This window comes from Pinus tabuliformis, chromosome 5_1 (assembly GCF_031772625.1).
Source record: "Pinus tabuliformis cultivar Carrire ecotype Pingquan chromosome 5_1, CPIR1, whole genome shotgun sequence".
Taxonomy (NCBI): Eukaryota; Viridiplantae; Streptophyta; class Pinopsida; order Pinales; family Pinaceae; genus Pinus; species Pinus tabuliformis.
This window is the reverse complement of record NC_142305.1, coordinates 221,671,530-221,691,307: the sequence shown is the minus strand read 5'-3', so window position 1 is coordinate 221,691,307 and position 19,778 is coordinate 221,671,530. Positions and strand designations below refer to the sequence as shown.

The 19,778-nt window shown below is 31.7% G+C and overlaps 1 protein-coding gene across 1 annotated transcript; it reads left to right on the top strand.

The window, feature by feature from the left end:
• Positions 1-1,508: 1,508 nt before the first annotated feature.
• Positions 1,509-2,825, top strand: LOC149164207 (magnesium dechelatase SGR2, chloroplastic-like). The gene is given in 4 exon segments (XM_089429402.1): positions 1,509-1,754; positions 1,851-2,021; positions 2,297-2,377; positions 2,679-2,825. Coding segments are annotated over 4 exon segments (645 nt in total).
• Positions 2,826-19,778: the final 16,953 nt, after the last annotated feature.

Below are 19,778 nucleotides of genomic sequence, written 5' to 3'. Positions count from 1 at the left end.
TTGAGATGAAATCATGATTTGTTGTAGTTAAAATGGTTTTTTAACTGTATATTCGGATTCAGCACCCTCAAAAACCCCTGGGACGCTTTCATTGTGCAGAAATTAGTTATCAAACTTGGATTTCAATAAATTACTGCCGGATTTTCACCGCAAAAAATCGTCGGAAAAGCTTTCAAAAAGTCGCGTTAAAGACTATGGCGAAATAAAATAACAAATCCAAATCCTTTGAAATAAAGTGGACATGTTCTGTAACAGACAGCTGGCAATTGTCTGAAATGGACAGACTTTTGAATTTTTTTAAGGCTTTTGATTTTTTTGCCAAAGCTAGATCTTGAAAGGCAATAAAATCACAGATATTTAATTATAAGTAATATTTTAACAATTTAAGGATCACATGAAACTTCACAATTTATTGAAGTAGCAAAATAATTAATATAGTTTCGAAGACAGTGGGCAAAAAATAAAGTTGGTTGCCAGAGTTATTAAATCGAAGAGGCTGTTTCCAAAAAGTTCATTTTAATAATAGCTTCTCTCAAACTATAAACCACATTAAGGTCAAACTCTGAGTTGGTGGCTGTATAATGTGAATAGGTGGCTGTATAATGTCATATTAAGGTCAAGGTCTTAAGGTCAAAGTCTTATTAAGGTCAAAATCTCATTGGGTGGCTGCATAATGTTGGTAAGAGGAAGTGTGATTTTAAAGCTATGTTATGCTATCCTCCCCTCTGAATGTTTTCCTTGTTCTTCCTTTTTATTAAGAATATTATGAAAATGAAACTTTGTTGTGTATCAAATGTATTTGTGAAAGAATAAAGTTATGAAATTAAAGTGAATATGTTTCAGAATATTATGAAAATGAAACTCCGTTGTGTAAATCATTATTTTGTGATTGTCATTGTTTTTTTGATTTTCCACTTGTCTGGTTGTGTGGGCCGATAATTTTACTGACGCTGTGGGCCAACGATCTTACAACTTGTCTATTATGCCATAGCCTAACATGCACGATGACAACACAAAGTAGACACTCTAATTTAAGATTTAATGAAATGGGTTCTCGTTTATGCAGCCCTTCGGGCAGGTACCTATGCTCGAGGATGGCGCTGTGATTCTTTTTGCTTTGTATTCATACATATCACATAATTACTCAAACTGCATCTAGAAACTTATGGCAATTTGTTAGAGATTCATCTTTTACTTATCCATTTTTTGGTTTATGGTTAATGCAGAATCGAGGGCCATCATTCGGTACATTGCAGAGAAGTACGCAGCACAGGGGACCATTGGGTTGTTAGGTAAGAAACTAAGTGGCAAGCGCGCACCCGAAAAAACATGTACCAGAACCCTTGGTTTTGTTTTTCAAAATGGGATTGAATCTACTCTCAACACTGCATGCACTGTAGCTCTACCCGCCTTTACAGGTGTTGTCTCTCGTGTTGTTTATGCCTATGACCGACAACCTGGCTAATGCAACAACTTCAACTTCTGAAATATAATTGGAAACCCTAGCCATGGCGGTAGCAACATCATTTGCTGTAAAAACACAGCAATGCTACTCCTTTCCCCATTCCGGTGGACGGATTTCATCTGCACCACAGAATCCACAATCTCAGTTCACAAGGAAATCGAAGGTAAAGTTTTCCTCTAGCTTTCTGGACAGCGGGAGCCCCTAGAATGCTCTGGTCGACTATCAATTATAGTCCAATAACAAAAATCGAATTAATAGCAGCTTACCCCGACCTAGTAGTACTCGTGTGGTAATCTTAGCGATTCACCGCGGCAAATCTTTTTCCATTGTGCTCTGTTAATTCATTGATTATGAGGACTGAATCTTGGCATTGGTTTGGTAGGAGGCGAGATTGTTTGGGCCTGCAGTCTTCCAGGCATCGAAGCTCAAGGTCCTATTTCTTGGAGCACAGGAAGAGAATCATCTGGGGCATTTTCCAAGGATTTATACGCTCACACACAGCGACATCACGGCCAAGTTAACGTTGGCTATTTCTCAAACAATCAATAAAGATCAGGTCGGCTCTGTTTTGCTGAATCTTTTGAAAATAGGATTTTTATGGCTTAGAAGTTTAAAGCCGGTGAGTTCTTTATATATGTGCACAAAATAGGATTTTATGGCTCAGAAGTTTAAAGCCTGTGAGTTCTTTATATATGTGCACAAAATAGGATTTTTATGGCTAGGAAGTTTAAAGCATGTTATTTCTTTATATATGTGCACAAAATAGGATTTTTAAGGCTCAGAAGTTTAAAGCCTGCTATTGGTTTATATATGCAGGGATGGTATAAAAAGTTGCAGGGATGGTATAACAGGGTACAGAGAGACGAAGTTCTTGCGCAGTGGAAGAAATGTCAGCGAAAAATGTCTCTGCACGTACACTATCAGCGGTAGTAAGAGAGTAGCTTCAGCCTATTTGACTCCCGATGGTGCAACTAAGGGCAGTCAGTTTGGCAATCTGTACTTTCCTTCACCCTGATTTTGGTTATCCTTATTTTGAATATAATAGATGCACATAGAAATATAGATTGATTATAATAACTCAAATGAAGATGATGCACACAAAAATAAATATACAGGGGAAACCATTTTTCTTGCAATCAAAGGGTATAATAGTTCATGGTGAGTTTATGCTTACCAATCAATTATTTTTTGTTTTTGGTCTGATTCCTTCTAGATTGGATGCACTTCTTCTTCTGCTACAACTTTTTGCAATGAGGCTGTTGTCTGCTTCAATGGCTTTGCAATGAGGCTGATGACTGCTTCAATTGCTTCAAGTAGAGAATCGGTGGCAATCGGCAGTGGCCCTGGGCAACAGGTGTAAATAATGGAGGCTGATGACCGTTCCAATTGCATAATGGAGGCTGATGACTGTTTCAATTGCTTCAAGTAGAGAGTCGGTGGCAGTCGGCAGTGGCCATGGGCAACATGTGTAAATAATGGTGGTAACCGGCAGTCACAAATGTAATCACCATTTCAAACCTTTTGAACAAATGTTTATGCAACATTGCCCCAGCTATATATATAAAATCACAGAACTTTGGATAAAATGGGTCAGTATGGCGTATTAGTATGATTAATATGAAATCATCACAGAACTTTGGATAAAATGGGTCAGTATGGCCTATTAATATGATTAATATGAAATCAATCATATCCCCGCAATAAGACCTCCAAAAACAAAAAACAAAAAAACCACAAAAAACAAAAAAACAAAAAAAATAAAAAAAACTACAAAATGTTTTTTTTTAAATATTGGTTAAAAATAACAGTGCGCTTGAATTAATATGAAATATATCGACGATCTATAGCTATAATCCTTGCTATGCCGGAAATAAGGACTAATTATTTATCTATTAAATAAATATTATATAAAAAATTTAAAATATCCAATATTTTTAATAGACACTCCATTCATTATTAAAAACCAATATAACTTTGTTTTAATAGACACTCCATTCATTATTAAGAACCAATATAACTTTGTATTCATTATTAAGTACCAATGTAGCTTTATATATGTTAAAAGTAGAACAAAATGAATATGAAAATGATACTCATGAAAAAAATCAAAATATAATTCGAATGTGAAGCTTGAGCAATGGTATTGTAACCATGATTAAAATAGGTTAGTCGCATAAATATATTCGTATAACATTATAAGAGCATGGTATGAACATTGCATTTGTGTGAAATGTACAATTAATATGATGGTGATTAAAATAGGTTAGTCGCATAAATATATTCGTATAACATTATAAGAGCATGGTATGAACATTGCATTTGTGTGAAATGTACAATTAATATGATGGTGAAATGATAGTGATGTGTAAAAGGAAACTTAAAAGTAATAAATGATAGAAATTTTAATAATTATAAATTATTTGTATAATTAATAAAAAATAGTAATAGGGATTATTAATTAACATAAAACTTAAAAGGAAAGCTAGATAAATAATATCAATATATGGGAAAAAATTTAAAAGTTAAATAAAATAAAAGTAGAATGAAATATAAATGAAAAGATAATGTTGTGGGAAAAATGTTTTGTAAATTTCATTTTTAATGGACGAGTAATAAATAATTATTATTATTAAAAAGAAAAACTAAAAAAGAGGGTATTTATTAAAATAAATTTATAATTAAAATATATATTTATGTTTTATTGAAAGATATTATAGTATTGATTTTTAAATTTCCTAATAATTGTAAATTTGATTATAATTAAAATATATATTTATGTTTTATTGAAGGATATTGTAGTATTGATTTTTAAATTTTCTAATAATTAAATATCTTATTGTAAATTTGATTATATGATTGATTAAAATGATGTTGATTAATAATAAATAAAAAAACAAAAGTTCAAAGAGAAATCGAAGAGTTATATATATATATACATATATGAAATAAAGGTTTTAAAAATTAGAGAATTTTACAATTTTATAGGGTAAAAATTGAATTTATAAAAGATGAATTTTGTATTGATTATTATATAAGGTCATAGTTTATAAGAAAGGAAAAAAAAACTTTTTTTTATCTGAAATTTATTTAGAATCATTTTATATTAAATGGCATTGTAATAGGGGTATTTTAGTACTAAATATAATTTTGCATAAAAATAATAATTCCATCACTTTAGCCTATGAGGTGCAGAATAGATGGTAATAGGATTTCTTGTCAAGGCACTTCGTGGTGAAAGGGTCATCAGTTTGAAATCTCGTGGGAAAAAATCTAACCATGTTAAGGGTTGGTGTGACCGAAGCTGGGTGCGATCCCTAAATCGTTTTGATGACTTGGATGCCCCTCAGTCATGGTTACTCAAGCCACAAGTTAAACATGTCATTCATCTCGATATTCACATTACTTAACAAATAAACAAAAAAAAAATCATCATTTTAACTACAAGTTTTGAAAAATATTGTTTGATAAGATTCTAGTGATGGAAAACTAGACACAGCCAAAAAGTATAATGTTTGTCCTTCTTCAAGTAAGATAAATAGAAAATTATCTCGATAGTGTTTTTAATATCTTTATTATAATTGACAAATTTTAAAATTTCATAAGTAGAATGAAAAAATCAAATTTCTGACAATGTATATTATAGGCACCCTCAATGTTTTTAATTCCTTTGAATCCATTCATATCTGGCATCAAGAATATCAACTTTGTGCAATTTCTAGACATTTTGAGCTAGATTTAACTCACTAAATTCAATAATGACTTACGGAAAAATGCTGAAATTATTTACTTATTATCTAACTTCATTACGATATATGTGCCTAGGGAAATACTAATGAGAAAAATTATCCACCACATGAAAGTCCTTCCTAAGCTCTTGTAGTGATAATTTATGGACAACCTATTACTTCACAGCATTGGGAGCATCGTTCATCAGTTAAATGTATGCCCATGTTATCTATTGATGTTAGAACAAGCCTCTACCCATCATCAATGACCATAGCAAAATATCTGAGTATATATTGAACATTCGGCCATAAATCTATTATTATTCATTTTGGAATTCACAAAAGTCTGGATTTTATTTGTTAAAGGGTGTGTACCCATCACCCAAAAGAGTCTTAATTTGCATAATATTGTAAAGAAAAGAGGCATCTTGGAGTAATATTTTTGGGACAACTTGTTACTTCAAAGCATTGGGAGCATCGTTCATCAGGGAAATGTTTTCCCATGTTATCTATTCATGTTACAAAAATCCTTTATCCATCAGCGATGATCATGGAAAAATATCTGAGTATATATTGAACATTAGGCCATAGATCTACTAGTAATCATTTTGGGGTTCGTAAAGATTTGGATTCTATTTGTTAAAGGGTTTGTATCCATCACCCAGAAGCACCTCAATTTTCATATTATTTTCATGTTATTGTAAAGACAAGAGGCATCATGTTATTGCAATGGTGTGTGATGGAAACCTTAATTTCTTTTTTCTAGTTGTATTACATGTTATTGCAATGGTGGGTGATGGAAACCTTAATTTCTTTTCTCTGGTTGTATTACATGAAATTGGCTAGGAAACAACTTTGAACATATCAATATAGAATCCAAAATATTTATACATTTTGGGGATTTTTTTGACGATATGGAAGAATTTTGTGAATCCCTACTCCAAAGGTACATTGATTCTCACTTGTTTGTTTTCCTTTGTGGGTATCATCAATCGATGTGGCATATTTTTTATCCGCCTAGCTAGACCTTTGTTGATGCTTGAATTGTTATACCAATTTTCATATATGAATTGGAGTTCAAAGCCTCTATTGACTTTCATGTAGTAAAACTTTTTCATATAAGCACAATCACATCTTTTGGTTTGTAGTCAAGGTGCTTAATTTTAAATGTTTTTGGTTGAAATATTTTTTGATGGGAAAATTTCTAGTTAATGCTATAGATGCAAAATCTAAGTGGGTTTAAACTCTAGAGTTCTTAAACAGTGAGTGTGTGCACGTGCGTGCGTGTGTGTGTGTGTGTGTGAGAGAGAGAGAGAGTTTTGCAGAAAACATTGTGTGTGTAGAGAGAGAGAGAGAGAGAGAGAGAGAGAGTTTTGCATAAAACATTGTGTGTGTGTGTGTGTGTGTGGTGTAACAAAGTTTTGCATAAAACATTGGAGAAGAGCTAGTAATCAAATAATTCAAAGCATCAATGACTTATCTTAAAAATCAATTCAACCCAAGAATCAACAATATTTGTAAGTTGAAAATAGTATTTTTGTAATCTTACTAGTTAATTCAAGCATGTCTATTTTTAGTAGTTTTTAACACCCTTTATTTTCTGAGTTAGATTTTTGAATAACGACTCAAATTAATGAAGTATTGGAGTTATTGAATACTATAATAATCTCTACTCTTGATGATAAAATAATAGTTAAAAAGGAAACTTGTACTCATGTTCTAACCTGTCAATAAGATTTGCAGGGAAAAAATAAATTTCTCCATCTTGAATCATAGCTCTGATGAGATGAATTATAGCAAAAGAGGTCAACATTCTAAACTAGTCATTTTTCAAAACAATTTTCTTTTTGAATTTGAGAAATAGTAATCTCAGTAGCTAGTACATCATCAAATAAGTAATAGTACTTTAGAAGAAGTTACAAACAAAAAAGAAGTTCTACATTCACTTCCCAAGCCAAACACAATATCTTGGTAAGAAGTCATAGACAACGATCAAAGGATTTGTCTTGAGTGTGAAAATAAACTGATGTTTCATATTCCAAATTATTCCAAACCAATCGAGTTCCAGAGTGTTGGTTTTAGTAAAAAAAAAAAATCCAACTTCATCATTGAGTTCACAACGTGGAGGGTCGATGTTATGATATTCATCCTTGCTAGCATAATAGAAAGCATAATCATCCTTTAGACATAAGTTCTAGTCATAAGAATCCTATAAGGGTAAATATTCACCTTTTATGGATCACTTCTTAACAGTGGTCATCAACAATGAAGAAGATATATCAATGATATTTTTTATTCCATTTAAAGCTATTGACACACCTTGCAGTGGAGAGAATTTTGATTTCTTGCCTTGTATTAGACAAACGAAGAATATTTATGACTAAAAATCAAAATTCAAGTTTCAAATTCCTATCAATCAAATATAAAAACGACACCCTTAACTACAACCAAGACCATAGTCAACAGGGAGAGCCTAGCGATAAAGTCATCTACAACCAGAGTTAAAGTCATGTTCCATGAGCACATTTTAGTTTGTATTCATCCTTAAACCACCACTCAAAAAAATAATTATAATTTTTTCTAGAAAACATTTTTTGGTCATATTTAAACCACCATTTGAGAGAACTTCCATTTTGTAGAAGACATCGATTTATAGCTAGATTAGGAATTGTTTAGAGAAATATTCCTAGCTAATATTCAGAGTTGTTGGTAAGTGTTAAACCACCATTTATTATAATACTTTAGCTTCTACTATTCATTTGATTTGTGGTATTCCTTAAACCATCATATTCAAAGAGCACATTTAGTCATTGGAAACCATCCACTTCTAGATTGTAGCTCTCTTCTTGGACTTTCACGCACCGCTTTGGATTAAAGGGGGAATGTTGGAAACCTAATCTTTAAGAGTGATGTAAATTTGTATTATTCACTTGAGAGGAAGATGAAAAGTCACAACTAAACTAAAACAATCATTGGGAGTGCAAGAAACCTCTTGGAAGATGAAATTAAGGGTCATAAGCTAATGTATTTATGTGTATCATACTAATTAAAAATGTACCATAGACTTATCAAAATATTCTCTCCAATTTTGTGTGTCCAACACTCAATATAGATAATGGTGGTGAAATATTCTCAAATAGTTATTGAAACATGGGTTGTGTACAATTATCACAGGGAAGTGTAATACTACTTTAATCCTCATGTTAAAAGAAATTTCAACCATCATTTCAATGAACTATTTCATTTCCATTCGTTCTATTCAGAGTACCATTCTTATATTCATACTCTACTATAATCATGTAATGTTTTTTAATGCCAAACATTAACCAAATCTAGAAATTGACCAAACTATGAAAAAGGTATTGCAAATATTAGATGAAAGGTAGACATCTATAGGTGGACATAGCGGCTAGGATAGCTACAAATCCTTTACCCATTGTGTACTTCCTACTCATTGAAAGCTTGAGATACAACTATTGTTTTGGAAGCTATTCCCAAAATTTATTTAGTAGATTGGACTCTTGTTATGATGTGCTTGCACTTTAGACCGTATTTTATTATTTTTCATTTCATATACATTTATTTAATTCTCTTCCTCTTTCATAGACCTTCTCCATTGATATTATGGTTAATTTCCCTTCTAAGGGATGGAACTTCAATTCCTTTCTTAGTGGTTGCATGTCCCATGGTTAGGAGTGTTGGTTGAGAACATCCTAATTTTTTGCAACATAACCATTTTTCTCGCTCATTTAGATATCCAATGTCCACAAATATTGTGCAAAAAAGGTACATGGGAAGATTTAGGGGCTACATTTATCCCATGGGATAATTTTCCATTTTTTTCAAAAACATGATTCAATAATTCCATTTTATTCACCTCAATTTTATAGAATAAAAACATTTGACTCTTAAATTCACCAAAAAAATTTAGAAACTATATAAATTCCTTAGAAATTAAAATATTTTTATAAAAATATCACCAACAATTTAATAATCGGTATTTTAATAATTAATAAGATTAACCAATGTTTCTATGCTTTAAGAGAGGTATGGAACTTTTAAATTTTCCTTTCAAAGGTCCATTATAATATATAATGTTAGTATTTTGAACCTTACAAAGGAAGGATTTCTCACATAAGTGTGTCTACTGATTTTCATTGATGGTTGTGTAAAGTAAGGAGAAATGATGAAATCACAAATTCCAATTATTTAACTTATAACCTAGTTTAAATAATAGAACGTAAACCAATCAAAAGTAGGAAATGTAAAAGTGACAATGTCATATATGTAATATATCATAACAAAGAAGTAAGTAGAACTCCCTTGAATCTCCATTATACTAGTTTACAATGCATTACATCAAAGTTGTATCCATATAATAAGCATGCTTAGCATACAAAACTCGAAAAACTCATCAAGAAAAGCTATGAACATAAGTTAAACATATATTTATATAATTTTTGCGGTAGTTAAAATAAGTTCGATGAATATTGATCCAGGAGGATTGATTTAGGTGGATCTTCAAAAAGTACCAGTGGCATGGTAAAAAGGCTCAAAACTCAAAGTCACATAATCTTGATAAACTTAGCTTCATATCCAAGTGCTCATGATACTAATTCCAACGGTGCAAACATCACTCAAATTAGAGCTCATATGAAGAAGTTAGGGCAAGTCAAAGTTCAAGTTTGGCTTGGATAGGTGGAAGGACAAGATGATGTGGAAGAACTCTCAAAGAATGGGGAAGTGCCAAATGGCAGACCGCCATTGGCCCTCCATTTCACAGATCGTAGAAGTTAGATATTCACGAATCATCCCCCAGCATTACCATGTTGTGATGTGATAATTGCAATCGCAGATCACAAGGAACGATGGTTATAAATCGGCCCCTGAGAAGGGAAGGGGTGCGATGCGATAAATCACATATCTCACATCACAAGGTGCAGTAGTACAGAATCAGCCCCGGGTAGGATCAGGTTGCGATTGTGATATCACAATCGCATATCGCATAGTGAAAAGTCTCGTTATATATGTACCCCCTGGCTCTGCAAATTGCGATATGTGATGCATCGCGAATGTGATAGGGTTATGGGTTTCAATTGATATTTCCATCATGTTCGTCAGTTCGCACATTGGTCAGTGCAGCAACCATTATGGATAATCATCGTGGTTCCACTGATTGCGATTTGCGATGGGATATCGACGCCGATAGACTATGGCCACTGATGATAAAGTCAACGGGTTCAAAGAATACACCGATTATTTGTATTATTCTGCTGGTTTGAGGTTTAAAGAAAAACAATTTGTTTGAACTATTCAGTGGTGGTTTTTCCATGTATGGTAGGTTTGTTACCTGCATACTATTCCAGGCCTGAGAATCTCTGTTTGAAATAGCCCACCTGCCTAAACTTGTCATTTGTTGAAACTGCCCGATTTATGAAAGTATCTACCCACCAGAATATAAAATGGGCTATCCGTACAACGAGAGGGGGGAGCAGTAGAGAGAAACATAGATTTATAGAGTAGAGCAGCGACACTTGCTCCTGGAAATTGGTCAGAACCTTGCTTCAGAAATCAAAAGGTTCGAGAAGGTGCAGAAATCTCGATTATCCAAATTGGGTGTCGAATAGGTGATTCTACATGACTTTTCTCCATGCAGTAAGTGGTGTTGTCTGTCTCTAGAGTTGGGCTCTCCATTTTTCATCTATCTTCCATATTGGAGGTATAAGGGTGTTTATGTAAAATATGCTTGTACTTCTTCTCTTTTCATGCCATTTAATGAATGAAGGCCTCCCCACTATTGCGCAAGGCCCAGAGATGTAGTCCAAATTGGATAAACTTCGTAATCAATTCTCCTTGTCTTGATCTCATACGTGATTATGTCTCTTTTATATTTGTTTTATATGCTTATGTTCCATGGTTTTGAAGTGTTCTGTTATATGTAATTTAATAACACATCCATAGCAAAGGAATCCTGGATCAAGTGGTATCAGAGCAAGGCTTAGTGATGTGAATGGCATGAGTACGCTAACCAGAAATAAGACTCAAATGACATGCATCACAAAGAGGAGACATGGTTGATGCTGAAGCTCGTTGGGAAGAGAAGCGGTCTTGTTACTGTTAATAATTGTGAGCATGAATGATCAAGTGTGCAGCCATGGATAATGATAAATAAATGCATGAGACCTTCCTCCGAATGTCCAAAATGGTGGACATCATGTATGAAGCATATGAGAAGAGAAGAGAGGAGGAGACAAGGAGATTGGAGAACGATGCATCATCCACATCTTCTAGTGCTTATGCATTTTATTCCTCGCCTTCCTCAAATGAGGATATTAATCAGAGACTTCAAGTAGATCTTGTTGAATTAAGGAGGCTTCTAGAGGAAGAGAAAGAGGAGAAACAGAGGTTGCTACCCTAGTTGCAATCTAAGGACGAGGCATTGGAAAAGTTGTAGCGTGACCCCCATGAGGTAAAAAGTAATTCTTTGACTCCATGTATTTTTACTGATGATGATTTCGCCATTTTTGAAAACAATACCACATGAATCGGCTCCAAACTATTAAGGAGAATGGGTTATGAGGGGAAGGGCCTCGATATTAATGGCCAAGGCATCATAAACCCCATCAAAGTAGAGGAATCATTTCGTCAGGAAGGACTTGGGTATGTTAGGAAGGAGGTTGGGGAATGTGCCAAAACATCTAGTAAACCACCAATGACAGATGATGAGAAGCCCTCACACTACAAAAAAACCAGCGATTATCGTCCCTTTTTACTTCTTTTTTTGCATCTAGAGCCCATTTTTGGTACTATTTGCATCCATTTATCAAATATGGTGCAAAACTTGACACAAAATTTGCATCAAGTTTTGCACCAAATCTTACACCAATTTTAGCACCAGGTATTACAATAGGTTTTGCACCGCGTTTTGCACCAAATTTTATGCCAAGTTTTGCGTCATCCTTTACACCAGGTTTTGTTCCAGGTTTTGCATCAAGTTTGGCACCTAATTTTGTTTGACATACTTTTTCATCCTCATTTGCATCCACCTTTTGCACCTACACTTGCATCAACTTTTGCATCCTTTTTTGCATCCTTTTTTAAATCATTTTTTGCATCCATTTTTTCATCTACTTTTGTTGCATCCACTTTTCCATCTTGTTTGGAATCCATATTTACATCCTCTTTTGCATCTATTATTGTACCCACTATTGCATATAATATTTTTGTGCCACAATTAGCGCCTAGTTTGGTACCTCCTTTTGCACCCACTTTTGATTATAATTTTGCATCCACGTTTGCATCCTCATTTGCGTCTAGGTTTTCATCAACTACTACATCTATTTTTGCATCCCTTTTTGTATCCAATTTTGGACCAGGATTTGCATCGGGTTTTGTGTCTCGTTTTGCATCTACTTTTGCATCTACTTCTATTGCATCCACTTTTGCACACAATTTTGCATCCACTGTTGCACCCATTTTAAATTTCACTTTTTTCATCCCTTTTTACGTCTTCATTTGCATCATACTTTGATTCTTTTTTTGCATCTATCATTACATCCACTTTTGTTATGCCAGAATTTGTACCATGTTTTGCACTCACTATTATATCCACGTTTGCTTCCAATTTTGCATCCATGTTCGCATCCTCTTTTGCATCAAATATTGCATCTATTTTTGCATCCACTTTTGTGTCAGGTTTATGCATTGGGTTTTGCATCTCGTTTTGTATCTACTTTTGCATCTACTTACATTGTATCCATTTTTTGCATCCAATTTTGTTTTGCCTGTTGCATCAATGTTTGCTTCCACTTTTACATCCATTTTTGCATCTTATTTTGCATATTTTTTGTCTATTGTTACATCCACTTTTGTTGCACCATATCTTGCGCCTACCATTGCAACCACATTTTCTTCCACGTTTGCATCCACTTTTGTTTCATCCATTTTTGCATCTGCTTTTGTGTCCATTGTTGCATCCACATTTGTTTCACCACAATTTGTGCCAAGTTTTACACCTACCATTGGACCCATGTTTGCTTCCACTTTTGCCTTCATGTTTGCATCCTAGTTTGCATTGACAACTGTATCTACTTTTGCATCCACTTTTGTGTCAGGTTTTTCATGTTGTTGTGCATCTACTTATGTTGTATCCACTTTTCATCCAATTTTACTTCTATTGTTGCCCCCATTTCTATGTTCGCTTTTGCATCCCTTTTCCAACACTCATCATATTTTCTGCATTGATGATATTCCTTATGGCATTGACAATTATGAACAATTGATGACAATGTCAATAATATTGACAATGATGAAAATGAAGATGATGGCGATGACATGAATTGTGATTATGATGATAAAGACCATAGTGGTTACAATGACAATGATGATGATGGCAATGATTATGATGATGACGATGCTAATGACGTTGGCGAATCTTCCCAATTTTAGATGTTGTCATTGTCATAGTCATAAGCATTATCTTTGGTGTCATCATCATCATTTTCATCTAGGTCATCATCAAAAACTATAATGGCATGAATGATGATTACAACAATGTCGATAGAAATTACATTAATGATGATGATGGGGATGATAAAAATGACAATGACGATGATAATGGTGGTGATGATGATCATCATCGATCATCTCTCAAAAATAGAGTTGTTATTTCTCTTACGTATATCAATGTGTCCTAAACAACCCTTTTCTAGCACTGATCACATTTTTTGGGTTGATGATATTTCTTACAACATCTACAATTATGAACAATTGCAAACAATGTCCATAATGATGATGATGATGGCATGAATGGTGATTATGATGATAATGTAATGATGGCAATAACAATGACAAGGATGTGATGATGATGACAATGATTATGATAATGAGAATGACCTTACAATCTTATGGATTCGTGAACAATTACTAGTTTCAATACCATCTTCTGGATACGTATTACTATCATACTTTTTAGATTTTCTGTCTCTCTTGAGGTATCTTACTATAATGGTGTTGTCAACACTAGAAATATATCTTGTTGTAATGGTGGTTCTAATGTTAGCACTAGCAAAGTTTTTGTTAAATTTTGGTTAAAAAAAACCGATTTATGCAATTATTTTGACAATCTATGTAAAAAAGTAAATAACATACAATTATTTTGACTGTAGTCCCATTGATTATCATGAATTCACCAGTCTGAAGACCATCTTCTACATACATATTATTATTAAACTTTTTGCATTATATCCCTCTTATATCTTGTTGTAATGGCAGTATTAGCACTAGAAAAATATCTTGTTGTAATGGTGATGTTAGTATTAGCACCAAAAAAATCACTAAATATAATTCCCTAAGTCCTATATATAAGAAAAATCAAAAGAAAGAAAAATAATGCCCAATGAATGGTAACTCATGATAATGCCCAATGAATGGTAACTCATGTATTCACACCCTCTTTGGAAAACATATGAATATATACACTCCTAGTCACACTTGATCACATGTTTGTGATGGTTAAATCATGAAGTCCTCTTTTCCCCTTTCATTTTCACTTCATCATTTAAGCACCTAATTGAGGATCTAGGGAATTTTTCTTGCCTAAGGGTTTCATGTCTACTCTTGGTTTACTTATGTCACACTACGGTCAATCATGTGACGGAGTGAAATACTTAAGTTTGTGGAGTTATTAGAACAGTGTATTAAGTTAGTCACCACACACACATGTATTACATGTCATTGATCCACATGTGTGGGTTGGAGACTCATTTCTTGAGAACTTTAATGGATACTACTTTAGGGCCTTGATGGTATATCTTACAAAATTGCTTTGTAAACATTGTGATTCATCCTTTCTTTTCCTCGAGACACTTGATAATATTGAAGTCACTCCCACTAATCCACGGAGATGGGGAGTATAAATTACTTGTGCTGGAAATAGAATTGAGAAATAGAGGTTTTCCATTTGCGATATTGGATTCATAGACATTGGATACATTGGAGTCTATGATTTGGATATTGGAGTCATAGACATTGGATATTATTGGAGTCGTAATGCGAAAATAGGTAAACATATTGGTAACCTTGATGTCTTGATCATTCCAAATAATAACCATTCCACCCAAGTATATCTAATCATCAATCACTACTATTTGGAAATTCCTCCCCCATTTTCTAATTATATGAGGTAGAACCTCACTTAATATTTTTATTTCTTATATCAACATTATTGATGGGTGCTTTGCATACCATTTTTATTTTATGAGTATTTGTTTTCCTTTACTATTGAGGTCCCTCATGTTCCATGAGACTATTTTCATGGATAATTTACACCTAAAGGAAGTATAATGTGACTAAAAAAAACATGTTCCAAGATTTATGTTATTGGACAATGCCACTTCATGACTCCTATATTTCCTTAACCTAGGACTGAATGGTGAACTTGATAGCCTTAAGGGAAATTAACTAATGAAAATCTCAAAAAGAGGTGACTTTTGACTTTATCACATATAAGTTAATATACTAAAAAAAATATCCATAAAAATTTTGTCAATCAATGAATCTTTAAAAAAAATATCCAAAATAATTTCATCAAGCAATGAAGCATTACATTATAAATTACAATCTATAAACCTTTTGGGAACTTTTTGCTAAACCATGTTCAAAACCAAAATATTTAATATTAATATTTAACAATAATATGGAAAATAACACATTTTCATAAATTAAATAACATGTTATCAATCCTAAGAAATGTCACTAACATAAAACTAAAAAGCATGCAACTAATTGGAATGACCACTCAAGGCCACCATAAGACAATTAATCTATTAAGACAAGGATTAATGGGGAAAGAAATCTACAAAGGACAAAGGCAAACCTATTTTAACTTTATTGTTTTATTAGGTGCAAGTTGAACATCTCAATATATAATGAAGAGAAGAATTAATTTTGTTGCATTGAGAAAACCCAAGCACATTCTATAACTTAGCAAGGAAGAGATGTATAATACCCATCTCAGTGACACAATGCATGGCATTAAGTTACTTTTTGATATATAATTTAAAGTTATATCATAAAATCACAAATTTAGCATGAATGGATGTTTAAAATTCATTTTTATAAAAAGAAAATATAATTTTTGTTATAAAAAAAAAAAAAACCAAAAACTAAACATATTTTTTTAGAAAATAAAAAAAAAATACTAAACTGAATATATATTAAAAAAAACCTAAAATTAAGCAAATATATATTTTTTATTTATTTTATTTATTTTTTGTTATTTTTTTTTTTAATTTTTTTTTTAATTTAAAATAATTTTTAGAATTTTTTGAAACACTTCCCTCCATTCTAAGAAGCAAAAATAATAATAGAAATAAGGACAGACCAAAAATATTCCTTTCCTTGGTAAGTTTTTCCCACCATTCATTCCACTCACTTGAGTTATTTCATAAAACAGATATAAGTGTTATTTCACACTCTTTTGGCAAAGCCTATTGAGCTTCTCTTATGATATATCTATTCCTTGATGGAGTCCTTGATATATTGATCAAGTTTTGATTCCTTGGAGATTAATTAGAGCAAAGAAAACATGAGTACTGTTAATTCCAAGTTCAATGCCTCTAATGGTGGACACAAGGCAAGGGAGGGGTTGCTATCGTGGTCATAACTCCAAGTTCATTGTCTCTGATGGTGGACGAGGCAAGGGAGGGGGTTGCAGTCATGGTTCTGGTCATGGAGTTTTCTCTTTTACATTATATGTAGGGAGTTCAAAGCAATTTGAAAGGAATCATTGTCGTCACTAGGTATAATGGATTAAGTGTGATAATGGATAAAATGAAGTAATTATTTGTGAGCATTTTTTCTTGAATGAACATTAGGATCCATCTTATTATAGAGAAAATTACATGCATTAAAAACAACTCAATATTTCATGTGACATTCATATTGTATGCGACTTATTTTTCATTAAAAACAATTTACTTTTTCATGTGACATTCTTTTTTTGTTAAAATTTCTTCTATTTCTAATCTGAATTACAATTGTAATTTGAAATAAAGCTTCCAATAAATATTAATTTACCAATTCTGCATGGAAATCATAAGAAACATTCACAATATAATATGAAGAACAAATGGGTACCTACTTCATATGGATTAATAAATGCTTTTACTACTTAATGTGAATTACAAGTGTTATCTTATTTGGATCTCCAATATATCTTAAGCCATATATTCATTTCATTTTTAGTACTATTAAAGGTTATTATGTCCTACCTCATTTTATTGTTAGCATTGTAATAAAAATATGCATTTTGCTGTAGAATTAGTACTAACATGTAATATTGACTTTTTTTCCAGAACGCTATAGGTAATGACCACAAAGATGATGATATAGACTATGTTTAGATTACATCATATATCAGAGATGATGATGATTAGGATGGCGATGGCATTGGTGATGATTATGTGGATGATATTATCAAGATGGTCAGGATGATGATCATGGAAATGATCATGAGGATGAGCTTGACTATGATTTTCGTGGTGCTAGCTAGCCATGCGTTATTTTTTATATTTAGTTGGATGTCTTAATATGGTAATCGTACATTTGAATTTTAGTTTATTTGAATAATGATGATGATACTATCGGCACTATCTTGTTACCTTATGAATATGTTGAAAATTGTTTACAATTTTTTTATGAAGAATTATCATGTATGACGAGATTCCTATTTTTTTATGGATGTTGTGAATTTACCTTAGCATAATGATATCTATGAAACATTTTTAGTTGGTAATCTTACATTGACTTTTAGTTGATTTGATTAAATATGATGATGATATTATCATTTTTATCTTGTTATTTTATGTATATATTGAAAATTATCAACATTATTTTGATGGAGAATTATTATGTATGATGATATTACTATCTTTCGATGGATGTTGTGAATTTACCTTAGAATAATGGTGTTCATGAAATATTTTGATATGATAATCACACATTTCAATCTTAGTTGATTTGATTAAAGATGATGAGGATATTATTAGTATTATCTTGTTACTTTATATATGTGTTGAAACCTATCAATGCTTTTTTATGGAGAATGATTATGTATGATGAGATTACTATTTTTGGATCTAATGTTGTGAATTTACCTTGGAATAATGATATCTACGATAAATGTTGATTTAGTAGTAATATATGTATATTGAAAATTGTCAATGATTTTTTGATGGAGAATTGTTATATATGAGGATACTGCTATATTTTTTATGAATGTTGTCAATTACCCTTAAATTTGTTTACAAATAATAAGTTATGAATTTGAATTGCGATATATTCTTAAATGTGTTATACATGAAAATATCTCCTCATCATCTTGGAGGAGAATACTATGCTGTTGGTTGAAATACCCCTTTCTCCTAAACTATATAAGCCTATAATATAAGTTATGTACAATGAGGACCACGATATCCTAGTCTATAACAAGTTGTCCCCTTCATCTAACTTTTTTTATCAAAATTCTCACATTAGAGGAATTTTCAACTCAAAAAATAACCACTTAAGAAAAAATTAAGAAACTAATAAAATAATGCCATGTAGACAATTTTTTAATATATCATTTTTATTATTCTTTTACCAAAATTACCCAAATAAATGTCACATTTATCAAAATAACTGTATATGTATTTTATATTTAAATTAATATATTAGCACAAGATTTAATAAAATTTAAATTAAAAAAACAAATTTAAATTAAAAAAGCAAATTCAAAATTTAAAGGAAATTTAAATTTAAATTTAAATTACCCAAATAAATGTCACTTTTATCACCATCTACATGTATTTTATATTGAAATTAATTTATTAACACAAGATTTAAGAAAATTTAAATTTCAAAGGAAAATTTAAAATATAAATTTAAGTTAAATTTAAATTTAAGTTACTCAAATAAATGCACTTTTTTCAAAATAACCATATGTTTATATTTTATATTTAAATTAATTTATCAATAGAAGATTTAATAAAATTTAAATTAAGAAAGTAAATTTAAAATTTAAATTAAATTTAGGATTTATGATTTTATATTTAAATTTATTTATTTAACACACCATGATTTACTCTTCATTAAAAATATTCTCGATATTCTAATTTGTATAGATTAAGATATTAATTTAATTTTTAATATTTAATATAGTTTTGGGTCACTTGGGCACTATTCACAGTTAAATTAGGTAAGTTATATTATTAAAAAAAAATCCACTGCCTAGTCACACTTGTATGTCTTTTAAATTTTAAAGGATTTTGATTGGATTACACATTATGACATGGAAATTCAAAGTTAACATTTTAAAATGAAAATTCCTCTAATGCGAGGAAAAAAGCTCGAGTTAACTAGAATTTGACACTCTTGTTCACTTTTGGAAACTCATATGGTGGAATGTAATCTCTTTATCCTCATCTTTAGCTTTTTCCTAAAAAATAAAAGCATACAAAAGTGGGAAAGAGCCATAAAGCATGGGGAAGCTTTTTCCTAAGCACAAAAGCTTCTAAAAAGTGGAAAATGCCATTTTTATATGAGGAAAC